Source organism: Buceros rhinoceros, unplaced genomic scaffold (assembly GCF_000710305.1).
Source record: "Buceros rhinoceros silvestris isolate BGI_N320 unplaced genomic scaffold, ASM71030v1 scaffold36402, whole genome shotgun sequence".
NCBI classification, from domain to species: domain Eukaryota; kingdom Metazoa; phylum Chordata; class Aves; order Bucerotiformes; family Bucerotidae; genus Buceros; species Buceros rhinoceros.
In genome coordinates this window covers 4372-17251 of record NW_010400102.1, presented here as the reverse complement: position 1 = coordinate 17251, position 12880 = coordinate 4372, and the positions used below count along the sequence as shown (strand labels likewise).

Here is a 12880-nt window from a genome sequence, read left to right as displayed (position 1 = left end):
TTTTTAAATGATACTCTGTAGTACCCCTCCTGACTAAAATTCTATTTCACTGCTAGCATCCTTAAAACTCTTCTCCATCCAACAAAAAGATTTCTTCCATTTTCTCATCCTAGCCTTTCAGTTTTATTTCAGCACAATATTGCAAACTCATGCCTGGCAACTTCATATTTCCTCTCCATTAGTAGTGGGACCTTCAGAGCACAGGGAGATAGATTCACAAACAGAAATTTATGTAAGTTGTATCTCAAATGTCTTTTCACCAAATAGTTCCATGTTTCTTCTTCTCACTCTCCATTACTCTTTTTCACACTTTGGCCTTTTTATTATATACTGTCGCCTCCTCCACCCTCATTCCTTGTCAATCTCACTTAAATTCCTTACTGGCTCAACGGATTTATCCTTGACAAATCCAGCAATTCCACTTCATCCTTATTCTCATCTGCTCTGGATAAAGTGTTTGACTCCTATTGCTCTTTATTGTATTATGAGGTCTAGTATCTCCTGTAGTACACTTTCTACATGTTGGCTCCCTTCTTCACTATTCCCACTGGTGCATGACTTAATCCTCTTGGTCACTAAACTTCTCGGTCTACAATGTATTTTTTAAAACCTCTCTCACAACCATGACTATCAATATTTTCATGCCATGAAACTACCTTCCAAGGCAAGCTACCTTGTGAACATTTAACTGACAACTTAGATTTAACATAATGAAAGCTGTTCCTGATATTCTTACCTGAATACCATATTCTCCTCAATTTCCTTGGAAGATATAACCTCTTTGAACCATTCATTATAAGAAAAATATTGTTACATGCATCACACCTTTCTGTCACATATTGTAAACCACAGTGTAATATATCAAATCAATAACCCATTTCCAGTATTATTACTTTGACGTCTCTTCCCTCTTTGTTTCCTTGATAATGGTTCTTTACTTTAAGGGTCCACTGTTGCCTCATTTTGTTTTCTTTAACAGCTGTATTTTACTAATGAAATTATATATATTCTTCCAATAACAGCAATTACAAATAATTCACTTAATTCTTAAGCACGTGTTTTTCTCACATAAAGAAAAGCAAGGCCAAAACCAACAAAACCACCACTGCCTTTTCTATAATACCTACAGACATATACTAAACTATCATTTTTTAAATGTTCAAGAAAATAAAAGCACACAAGTAGCAATTGGTTTGCACACTTCCTTCCTTTTGTTTGTCAGTATAAACCTCCTACAAACTTGACACCATTTTGTGACATTTCTTTCAGAGGGAGTACAATCAAAACTGAAGCTTGTTTTGTACACACAGAAAGGCTGCAGCACATATTAGTGCATCCCTGCCTTGCTGTCCTACCTCAATGCAACAGCCCAGAATCAGTGACTCGAATGGGGTACAGAAAACATTCCTGCACCCGTCAACTCCTACCCAGTCAGGAACCACACTGTCACACATCAAGTATCAGCATCAACCAGGCATTTGCGCATTTATTACAAGTGACAAAACAATGGCTGCCAAAGCAACGCTTTCTGTTGACTAAAACAGGTGTTTCTACTTCTGAAATATCACTCAGGCTCTTGAATGTGGTCTTGAGTATAAGACAGCCCTCCTGTTACAAGGGCAGGAACACCATACATCTACTAGTTGTCATTTTACAAGCGCTGGTGAAACAGCCTCTGTGAAGATGACAGCAATTTACTCTGGTGACATCAACAAGATAAAGTTTGCTTACTGGTCTCAGGTTCAATCTGCTCTCCAAATGAGTGCACAAGTAACAGGCTAGGGAGTTCAGATGCAGTGCCATTTATACACTCTCACCAGGGATGTGCTTATTACAGCAGCTACATTCGCCAGGAGCTTGTAAGCATCCATAAAAACATGGTCCATGATTATACAATGGCCTGGATTTTTTCAGATTATTTCACCCTTTGTATGTGAACTAGCACAGTACTTTCTAATTTGGCCATCCTATCCCTCTTAATAAAATGTATTACACTGAAAATTAAATATGAATTAAATTTTAGTGCTGATTAGAGTTGATTGCTTTGAGCACAAAACAGTCACAAGCCAAATCTGGAACTGAAACACATACATAGCAAAAAATGAAATGGTGACCATAAAGATATTTTTACAAAACGCCACACATTGCTTAATTTCAATAAAAATTATATACATTGAATTACCTTGTTTAAATAACCAGAGCCTAAAATTATTACACACATTCATAAATTCTATTACACGAGAATTTCATTGTAAGCTTGTGGGCATACTTAGACACATGGAGACACACTGTATATGTATTTATGTATAATGTGTCAAATATATAGGTAGTCATATCCAACTCCAAATCTAGTTCTTTATCTCATGAGAAATTTAGAACTTAGTGCAAGGAAGGCAGCTGTTCCACAGATGTATCCAATTTCAGTCTGTGTAGTATCACTGCAGTCATACATTAAATAAAACACAGCTGGACAATGCTCCACCTATTTCACCACCCTCTCTGCTAACTGTTTAGCAATAACATCTGTTGAAAACAAACTTTAGAAAATAGGGAGATCATGAAAAAAACCCTTTATTTTAAACTATTCCACACTGGAAGAAGTTTTACTTGTTCATAAAGAGATCTCACATATATTCAGTTAGGTCTTTAATCATGAGATTTATAAACTGAGTGGAAACTTGCTCAGTGAAGACTGGCTTACCAAGGAAATCTTATTACAAATACTTTTTATTTCATATGATTGGTTTAGTTCTGCTGCCAACAGATCATGTAGTTGTGCCACTTATCTTCTTATTGATAATACACAAACATAACTTCTTTGGTTTTTAATCTTATGATAAGTTCTCAACAAATGCCATACACTTTAATTGAAGTTAACTTGCTTTTTAATTGAAGTTAATTATTAAATGTTCTTTGGAAACTGAGGGCAGTCATTACTGTATTATGGCCAACTATTTAAAGCACATTTAAAACTGTATCCTCACAGAAGTGCACCTTTTAATGCATGCAGCCACGAAATAATTGTTCTCTGTGTAGGAACTGTTCGTTCTTTATCAGACTTCCTCTGAGTCAAGTGTATGTAACCTAATGCAACATACAAAAGCTATGTTCCTCTGTAATTTCTCTTTAGCTTACCAATTTCTAGAAGATTCATGGGGAATAATTTTGTATAAAGAGTGTATTTCTTAATGCCATAAAACTGAGGACATTTCAAAATAACTCTTTATTCAATTGAACTAAATAATATTTAAAATCTTTTTCTGTCTGTTTCTCTTGGGTAAGTTAATTTTTTCTAAACTAAACAGTTATGAAAAGGGTTACACAAAAGCACTTCACAACACTATTGGTTTCCTAGGCCAGTATCCACTTTCTGATAGAGGTCAGTGACATGGGAATACATGAAAACCCCACAGCTCTTAAACAGAAAGAATTTGTCACCCATCTTCTACATTAGACATCTCGAGAAGTTAGAAATTTGGTAATACTTAATACAAGCAGAAAAAAAAGTGGCAATGGAAGCGTTTACTCTATAACAGCAGTAATAAAAATTGAGAAGGGAAATACAAAATATGTTTCAAAACTTTAAAAATTCCAAATCATTTTTCTAGTTTGAAATTTTGTATTGTCTGAAATGACCATTTAAAAAAAGTACTTCTAATTTCCTTTTCTATTAAAAAACCCAAACCTAAATCCCAGCCTAGCCAGTTTAGTATATAACTTTCTAAAACTCATTTCACATTATTCTTTATGAATACTGCAAAACACAAAGCTTTCTAAAAGTTATGAATTGATGAGAAAAGTGCAGCCTGCAAGAGATACATCCAAATATGAAGTTAGAAGGGGTCGAAGGGCCCATAAATTAACCCAAGAAATAGAGCAAGTATATGCAGACAAAAATACCTCATCTACACTCGTAAGTTCCACAGGTCAGAAGTTGCTATTTTCTACCTTTTCTGTTCTTAAAGAAATCCAGTTGATCTAGCTGTAACAACTTTCGTTTCATAAGAATTTTAAAATTATGAGAGCTCTAGGCTTCTCTAATAAAACAAACTTAATGAACAAGTGTTTTACAAAAATATACTTTTCATTGCTTTTATGAAATTCACTGTATAAATCTGCTGTTCATCTCCTTACTAGCTTCAAGAAATAGTGACATACTAAGAACCACAATGAGAAACATTTGTATGCAAAACTAGCTTCCTAATACACCCATCACACACAAAATTATTTCCAAACTTACAAACCCTATGAGGCTCTAGACCTATGAAGTGTTCGGCTTGCTTGAGCACTACACATACTAGAGTACCTAAGAGCCATTTCTGTGATAAGCCAGAGCACTCTGGAGCTCACTTTTTATTAGAAAGAAATGTATCAACTGTACTTGTAACTTTTTGCCTCTGCATAAAAGGCAAATCTGCTCTAAAATAACAAAGCTAGCTCAAGAAGGCTCTTCTAATTCTGTTACACTATTTTTCATAATTTTGCATTTCTATTTCTGTAATATTCATGTTAATGAATACTACCATATTAATACAGTAATTCATGGTGCTATAATATCTACTCTTTTCTTCTCAAATTGTGATTTTTAAATTATTCTCTAAGCTCTGTTGTTACTTTCCTAAATAGTAAATCGAAGATAGATATATAATCCTTGTGGGATAAGCCTCTTTCTTTTAACTGTACATGAATCCAAAGTAAAATTCTTTATGCTATTTTCATGGGGTGTTACAGACTTCAAGATTTAGAATTGCCTTTCATCACTATATTAGATAGCACAAACATTTAGATAGTTCTGAACTATAAACTGTTTATTACATAAGAGAGAAACGCACTTAGAAATACAGCAGGGCACATTTTATCTTAGCATATGATTGTCAGATTCTTTACTGCAGCTAGCTTCAGGGTATAGCTAGTGATGTAGTAGCTAAACCAGACGTATACAAAAAGGAATAATATATGAATCTGTTAATATTTACTGCTGGCAAGCTTGTGTGTGATTTCCAGTTTCTGGATCAGAGGTCTGGCAGATACACATATGGAATGAAAGGGTGGGATATTACAGATATGGAAAACTTACCTTAAGTTTGAAAGGGGAATAGAGTATATTTGGATATCCTTCATCTTGTATTTACACAAGAAAATTCCAGATGCAGCCAGACTGCCCTCTTCAAAGTACGAAGCATGTTACATGCTTGGGAGAAACTGGAAGATTCGCCTGCTGTTAAGCTGTAGTACTGACGTTCAGCAAATATAAGAATAGGCACCGTAAATAGTTTCTATTAAATATTGACATTTCATTGGTATAATTTTAATGCTGTGAAGATAGCAAATAAACTCCAAATTCTACACAAGCAAAACCAAACCAAAATATTAATGTAGAAATGTGAATATTCCATGGCCAAGATTATGAATAAAATCTAGCCGGAGTGAAAAGAGCGTAATTCTGGAATGCTGTTATAGACACACTATGATCTTTGCCTGGTAGAGACTGCATCTAAAAAGGCATATGCACATGAGTAAAGCTTTCTAGTACACAGACAAGACATACATTTCACAAATTTACTACCGAGAGCTATGTCTTTTGCATGTCAGCATATGCAAAAAGTATCCTGCAACTCATCTTCCCAAAGCATGGGTATAAATTCCCTCAAAGGACCTTCCATTTAATAGGGAAAGTATTTACAGCAAGTCTCAGACCTTAGCAGTAGTTTTCATTACTCTGTCTTGGCAGCATCAGCTGTAAAATCCATCAAGAAAAGCAAAATAAAATCTTAAATAAGAACTGGGCTTTGGTTCCAATTCCAAAACAAAAGGGTCACCCTATGGTGGGGGGGGAAGGAAGGGGAAGTCTCTTACATGATCTTTTTGCAATATCTAAATCTGTGCCCTTAGCTGTACAGTATTTCTTCAAAATGGTTCCAGTACTCGTAAAACTTTTCATCTCTGAAACGTCTATCTTAGAACTTCATAGTGCACACCACGAAACGAAAGCCTACAAAAACCCTTTCAAAGCAAACAAGCACTAAATATAGGAACGTATTTATCTTACATCTATAAATCATGCAATTATTTGGAAAATACTTTTAACATGAGTATTTGTAATTAAAACGTACAGACCTTAGATCTGCTTAACTTCAGTGCATATTGCAACATCCCACTTGTCTTCCCCTTATATTTTGAGGATAAGGTGGCTTAAGGGCATATGGAACACAGGCTACTGAGGTTATGACTTGATCACCCAACTTGTTAGGACATTCATGTGAGCAGTATATTAGTATAGTCTTGGATTTCATTATTATTGTGTATTTTAAGTTCTGTAAAATCACTCTGAGCTTTAGCTAAATAATTTAAAACTGATCAAAATATGTAGCAATTTCAAATCAAAGTAAGGTTTCAAAAGCGTGGAAAAAAAACCCCACTAGTAAAATAGTAGTTCGGCTATTCTGTAGTAGATGCTCACTTTTAAGCAGGAAATAGCTGAGTAATGGAGTTAAACATACCACTAGGTCTTTTATGAAACAAGGAAGTAAAAAAACAGAAGTTAATCACTAGCTATAAAAATCTTTCCCTGAGCACTGAATCAATTTGTGTTTAATGAAAATTATGTTGAAAATCATAAAACACTGCATCTTTCCTGTTCAGATTTACACTACATAAAAAGATAAAGCTATTACAGATGTATCTGTCAAAGCTAATTCTTTACTACTTACAGCGTAGCCATTAAACAGCTAAAGGCTTATAAACAGACCCAATTTTATACAACTAGAAGAAAAAAAAAAGACAAGATTTCAGGTGTACAAGCTGCTTTCTTAAAGCCATTTAGAAGATATCACCACTCCTTATAAACTCTGCCTTCCCAAATCCTTACCAATATTTTTGTACTAGAGTTGCAGCATACCATAAAACATGTCATGTGAGAAACTGAGAAGTGTGATTCAGGCTGCCCTATGCATATGTTTATGCTGTCCTGCGCTGAACGTACCCAGGAAAAGCTGGAAGGAAAACTCACATAACACATCACCACTCATCAGGTGGTTTGAAAGACTACGAAAGGATAAGTTCAGCTTCTTCATCCTAATAAGTCCTATTTATAATCAATGAAAAACATCTCAATTCCTTCCTTTTTAGTGAAAATGAAGGGAGTTTTTTTGTTTGTTACAGAAATTTCTATCAATTTTAACCTACCCATCAAGTGTACTAACAGCCTTTAGCAAAATGACTTCAGACCTGTATCTCTACAAATGAGATACTGACATTTCTACACAGGAAAACTGGGGACACAGAGGTTTACTGATTGCATGACACACCTCATTCTTGATCCTAGACAGATCAGCTTGTTCAGCAATATGTATTACTGTTGGTCTTACAAAGAGCTCTGAACAGGCAAGCACAGGCAAGATGTGGAATTTCAACCTATCTGAACTGCAGGTAAATCTAGAGGTTTTACTGCAGTGCCCTGTAAATTAATAATTTTGCAAGGTCCTGTCTTTGTCCACAAACACTCTACAATTCTCTATATTTGCCTGACACTTTACATCTCAGAACATTTAAATTGAGAGAGTTCTAATGTGTTATGATTGACTATCTCACACTATTGTTTCCAGTATTCATTGGAAGTTTGAAGGAAGTTATTTTTTATGTCCTTTGAAACTGTTATTTTAAGCCAAGTCGACATTGTTCATAATATTTCAAACACGCTGACAGACCTTTCTGTTAACACACGCTGTAAACGTGCAAGTACGTGAACCTTAAAGGAAAACCATGCACTGACAAAATAGCATACGTGAGAAAATAACACAGATTTATGACAAAATGAAGAAATCCTCTGAGGCAGGTGATTATAATGGATCATCATCATGCTGAGGAAGTTTGGAGAAACACAAGGAAGAGCTGGAATGCATTTGGCTAACTTCAGCATTAGCAAGTTACCAATGTCAGTGTCATCAAGACAGAAAAAGTCTTCCTCCAAAACTTCCAAAAGTGTTTTTACTCTCACTACATACAGCTGGAAGATTTGGAAAAACAGTGGAAGCAGAAAATTGAATGAAACACTCATGGTGTGCGTTACTAGTTAGAAGTAAAGAAGGGAATTGATTACAACCCAGAATCACTCCCTAGGCTCAGCCACATAATTTTAAAAAAGCAGATACTGAGGTGGCTCTAAGCGGCTTGGAAAAACCAACTAATTCATGATGCTAACTTACAACAAACAGCTAATTTGACATCAGCAGGGATGATAAAACATGGGACAGAAGAGATCTTGTTTCTCTCTAAATAAAAGAAAATATTCCAATAATTATTTAATCATAATGGTGCATTCTGGACCAAGTTCTACACTGCTGAGCAGCAAATACAACTGACACCACAGTGGTGATGGGGATGCCACCACACAACAGGCTGATTTTTGTTTTGCCTTTGATAGACACATCAGTGGGATTCCTGTAGTCAGGTCTAAAGTTAGCAAGTCATGTGTGGAGCAGAGGATAATAAACCTATAACCAGCAGTCAAAAACTATGACTACAGTGGCAAGGACTTCTGGGAGCTTCAGTAAAGTGGTATAGTCTTTGTGAACCCCCAGAGGAAGAACAGCTTCCTACCAGCCCTACAGCAGTGTGCCTGCCTCTAATAAGTACCCCTTTTGCTCTAGGAAAGGGGTTTATTAGATCGTCCTTCCTACTGCAACATCCACTTCTGCCTTTGGCACCACTGTTCTCGTGATCCTTTTCCTGTGGGAAAGCAGGACCTTCACGTTTTCACTGAAGCAAAGAGAAACTTCCCTCTCCCTGAAGCAGGCTCTAGGTTTGACAGCGAGTTTTTACTCCTGTCAAAAATAAATGTGTATAAAAACCTTCACAGACACCAAGATAAGTGTGAGCCATAATATCTGGCAGGAACACCTTCCTGGATTTAGTTTGTACTGTTACTGTCATACGCAGGAATAGGTGGTATGGGCATTCAACAGCAGGGTTGGAACGCCATTTATATTTTTCCTTAAATACAAATATTAATTTTGACAGTCAAAACAGGCTTTTATCGGATCAGCTCTGGCATCACAGTATGGTCAACTAAGTTACAGTTACCTAAACCTTCCTGAATATGCCCTTCTTCCTGCTGCATATGTGCCAAATCTGTAGCATAAAATAATGACTCCAGAATCATTCTGATCAAATACAATAAATTATAGCAATTTTCTGCTTTCAAACACAAGTGACTTTTGTTACAGCCTCGAGAGAGGTTTCAAGTTAAACACAAGTGCTCTCTTAATATTTGAATTGAAACAGAGCTGTACAGCAAAATCTGTGTACAGAGCTCTATGCTTCCTTCAACAAGGTCAAATTATATTTGCCGGATAGGAATTGAAAAATTTCTTAAAAAAATCAGAAGTTAACACTTCTTCTATGCAGCTTCAAGCTGCACTTGTATGCACTTCTTTAAGCAGCTTAACCCTCATGTCTTGATTCTCCACAACTTCACTCATTCTCCTGTGTCACCTTCTGTTCACATGCCCAAAACCACACCACCACTTTGACGTGACAACTTTTTCTTCGCTCACCGTTGCAAGCATCTCTGCATCCAGTCAGGCCAGCAAGCGCTTTCACCATTCCAGTGTAGGAGTCAATCCTATTCTCCTCTTTTTAAACGCTACTTTGAACATATGTTCCTTTTTAATTTTTTTTTCTTAGCCCACCCCTCAATCATTAGATGAGGGCTTTTTCTTTTAACTATTTCATCAAGATGCCTTTTGAAACACCCAACTACGTACAGAGATTTCCAGAGCACACCAGTAGTTCTAGATAAGAACGCCACTAAAAAAAGCAATACATGCTGTTCCTTCATGCAAAAAATCTTGCACATTTCTATTACCACCACTGAAATCAGAGACAAAAATTCTTTAAGCTTTAAAAATACGAATCCAATGACACTACCACCTTCATTTTCCCTAGGAAATCTCTTGAGTCTTGCATTGTTATACAGGGGTCATCAGTTTGAAATTACACAAGATGCACAGGATATACCTTTAAAGTATTCATAATAATCTTAAACTACACTCAATCAGCATTGCAATATGTCATCTTACAGACACACAAAAGTTCAAAAGGAAAAGCACATGAAAAAGCAGACTACCAAGAGAACTATTGTAGAACTACACCAGAAAGCTTAATATTTCAATACTGTGTATGTTAAGCTAAACAACATACACAGGTGATGAAAGCCAGTCTCTGAAAAATTTATTATTCTGTTAGAACAAGTTTATACTTCGGATGAATTCTCAAGCTTCATGCCATTAGGAAGTTTTACTGGGTTTATAGTGGAAATAAAAACAGAAATAAAAATAGATGACAATCCCAAAATACAGGCTGTACTTTGAATATGATCAACGGGCTTTCTTACCCTTTTACATCTATACATCTCCTCTTGCCTCCAACAATAAAATTTTATTCGATCTTCACAAAAATTTCCCTAAATGGCCTGTTTTCCTTTTTAAAATCAAATGTTTTGAAAGATAACATTGAACAAACTAAGGTGACTTGTATTAGTTCAGCATTATTTCCCCAAATCCATCCTATTGGAATTGTACGACTGTCAAAGATTTATGATAGCAGTTTGATTCAAAGGATCCTGCACCCAGCTCATCTCTTCTGTAATCTTACTTCAGCTTCCAAAAAAATCTGGATCTCATTTTCTCCCTCCTGTGCATGCCATAAGCACTTAACCCATCGAAGTGAAAGGGACTGGGCATCAATTTTTTGGGTAAAAGGAACGTAAAGGAGATACAGATTATTAAGACGATTAATTTTAAAAGCAGTAAAGCTTTGCCTGGTCAATTTGCACTCAATATTGCAAAACTAAACTCTTGCAACTGGACTGGTTGTAAACTACGCTACACAAAGCAACAGGGACCACTGATTGCTTTGAATTATAAAGCAGTAGTAAGAATTGTACATATTCTTGGTCACATTCATAACTAATGCAAAGTCAATTTTAAGTTCAATATGAACAGAGGAAATGACAGAATATATTTCATAATTTTAAAGAATTTAAAATAGTTCCCATTCTGACTCTTTCTAATCACACTGCATTTACATAAATTGTTCAAATTTGCCTCAGTGTTAGTTTTTGTACATTGGACAATATTAACAACATGTGGCATTTATGTACTGTATTACCTTATCCTCTACCCAACTGGATAGTGTTTTCCTTTGCGTATTATCTGGATGAATAACTGATTTCATGTGAAGTTTTATGAGTTACTGCTTAATGCATTCATACATATGAAAAATAAAATACGGAAGTGATTTTTAATTATGTAAGAGCTTACCTATAGCTTTTTTCCACAAGCATTATCATTATACTTAAATAAAAAATATGCTAAATACAGATATGTGGCCAACTATAAAAAAGAGTGCCAAGAGTTTCGTCAGTGTTTTGAGCTGAATAGCAGCATACTGAAAGATCAGTGGTATAGAGGCAAAGGAAATATTAAGTATTTTCCCTATGAGTTCTTTCTTTTTTTGGAGAGGTGTGGGGTGGGGTGGGTGTGTTAAAAAAAATTATAAATATAGAAGTACCAAGATTTATTTTATCAGCTTCAACATTCAGGACTTCAATATTTTAGAAGCACATATTGTTATCAAATATTTGACTTACACTCATATTCCTATCCCAAATCTGGATGGAGCCATCTTGACAGCCAGCTGCAATAAGTTTACCATCTCTGCTGTACGTGCAAGTTGTAGGAATCACCCGTTTACCTTGAAGTGATCGTGGTTTAAATACACTTTTGTGCTTTTTTTCATTGTTAACATCCCATGTCCTCACAGTTCTAGAAAGATGTTTAAAAAGAAGTTGTTTTAGATTAAATTAATACATATGAAATAATAATTCTTAAATCGAACACCTTTTTCATCATAAATGGCATATAATATTGTTCAAATAAAGTTGTAGCAGCAAAGCAGCATTTAAGATATGGTATGGCAATCATTAAACTAATGTGTCAACTTTCCAAGAACATCTTCACTAGCATGCATGTGAAGGTTTAAAAAAAAAAAAATTAAAAACTCAGTTCTTCCCAAACTCTCATGGAAACACAACTGCCCAAATGACCAAAGATTAATACCACAAGTACTACATAGTCTCCACTATCACTGGAAATCAGGGAGATGAAAGTATTCAGTCCTTTACAAGAGTGAGGACTTCAGAAAACAGGCATGTCTGATTATACAAAATCATTAACTAAACAGATTGTCTTAATTGTTCTGACTAGGCAACAAACAACAAACCTGCTTTTATCTGGCAGTATTGACTGGCTGGTTATTCTTCAGATGTTATTTTAAAAAGGCAGTATTACTTCAGTTGCCTTCCACTAATCCTGAAGGTCTTAAGAGTTCTGTTGTAAAAGTGTTCTTCAAATACTTATACAAATATTCATTTATGTAACACTGTTTTATCAAGTTGAGTTTTTCCCACATTACTAACAAAATAAATACAACCTTTTTCTCTTTAATGGAAAAAGGAATATCTGCTTGGATTGTCAATGTTTCTTAGATACACAAAAACATCCAAATCATAGAGAACTAAAACACTAAGATACAGGTGGACTCTTTAAACTGTCTTAGATACAAATGTTTTCTGTCCATTTAATATGTTGAGTTCTTTCCGGAAAAAAATTCAAAACTCTTCTGGCATCTAATGTAGAGAAGAGTTTCAGGATTTGGCAAAGGATGATCATTAATTTAGAGGAGGGGAAAAAAAAGAAAAAAATCACTAAGTTCTCAAGACAACCTCATTTGTTTACACTACACAAACACTGCCTATGATTCAACAGCACGTAATTCACTGGCCTCTAGCAAAGCAAATACCACGTTAAAAAGCCTGCCA

At 35.3% G+C, this 12880-nt stretch overlaps 1 protein-coding gene across 1 annotated transcript in view; it reads right to left on the bottom strand.

The window, feature by feature from the left end:
- Positions 1–11825, bottom strand: part of WDR70 (WD repeat domain 70) — a gene marked incomplete at its 5' end in the record, with an annotated part of 52607 nt that extends 40782 nt beyond the window's left edge. The window contains one exon of the mRNA XM_010131742.1: positions 11651–11825. Coding sequence (XP_010130044.1) covers positions 11651–11825 — 175 coding nt within the window. The remainder of the gene's footprint in view (positions 1–11650) is intronic.
- Between the last annotated feature and the right edge of the window lie 1055 nt (positions 11826–12880).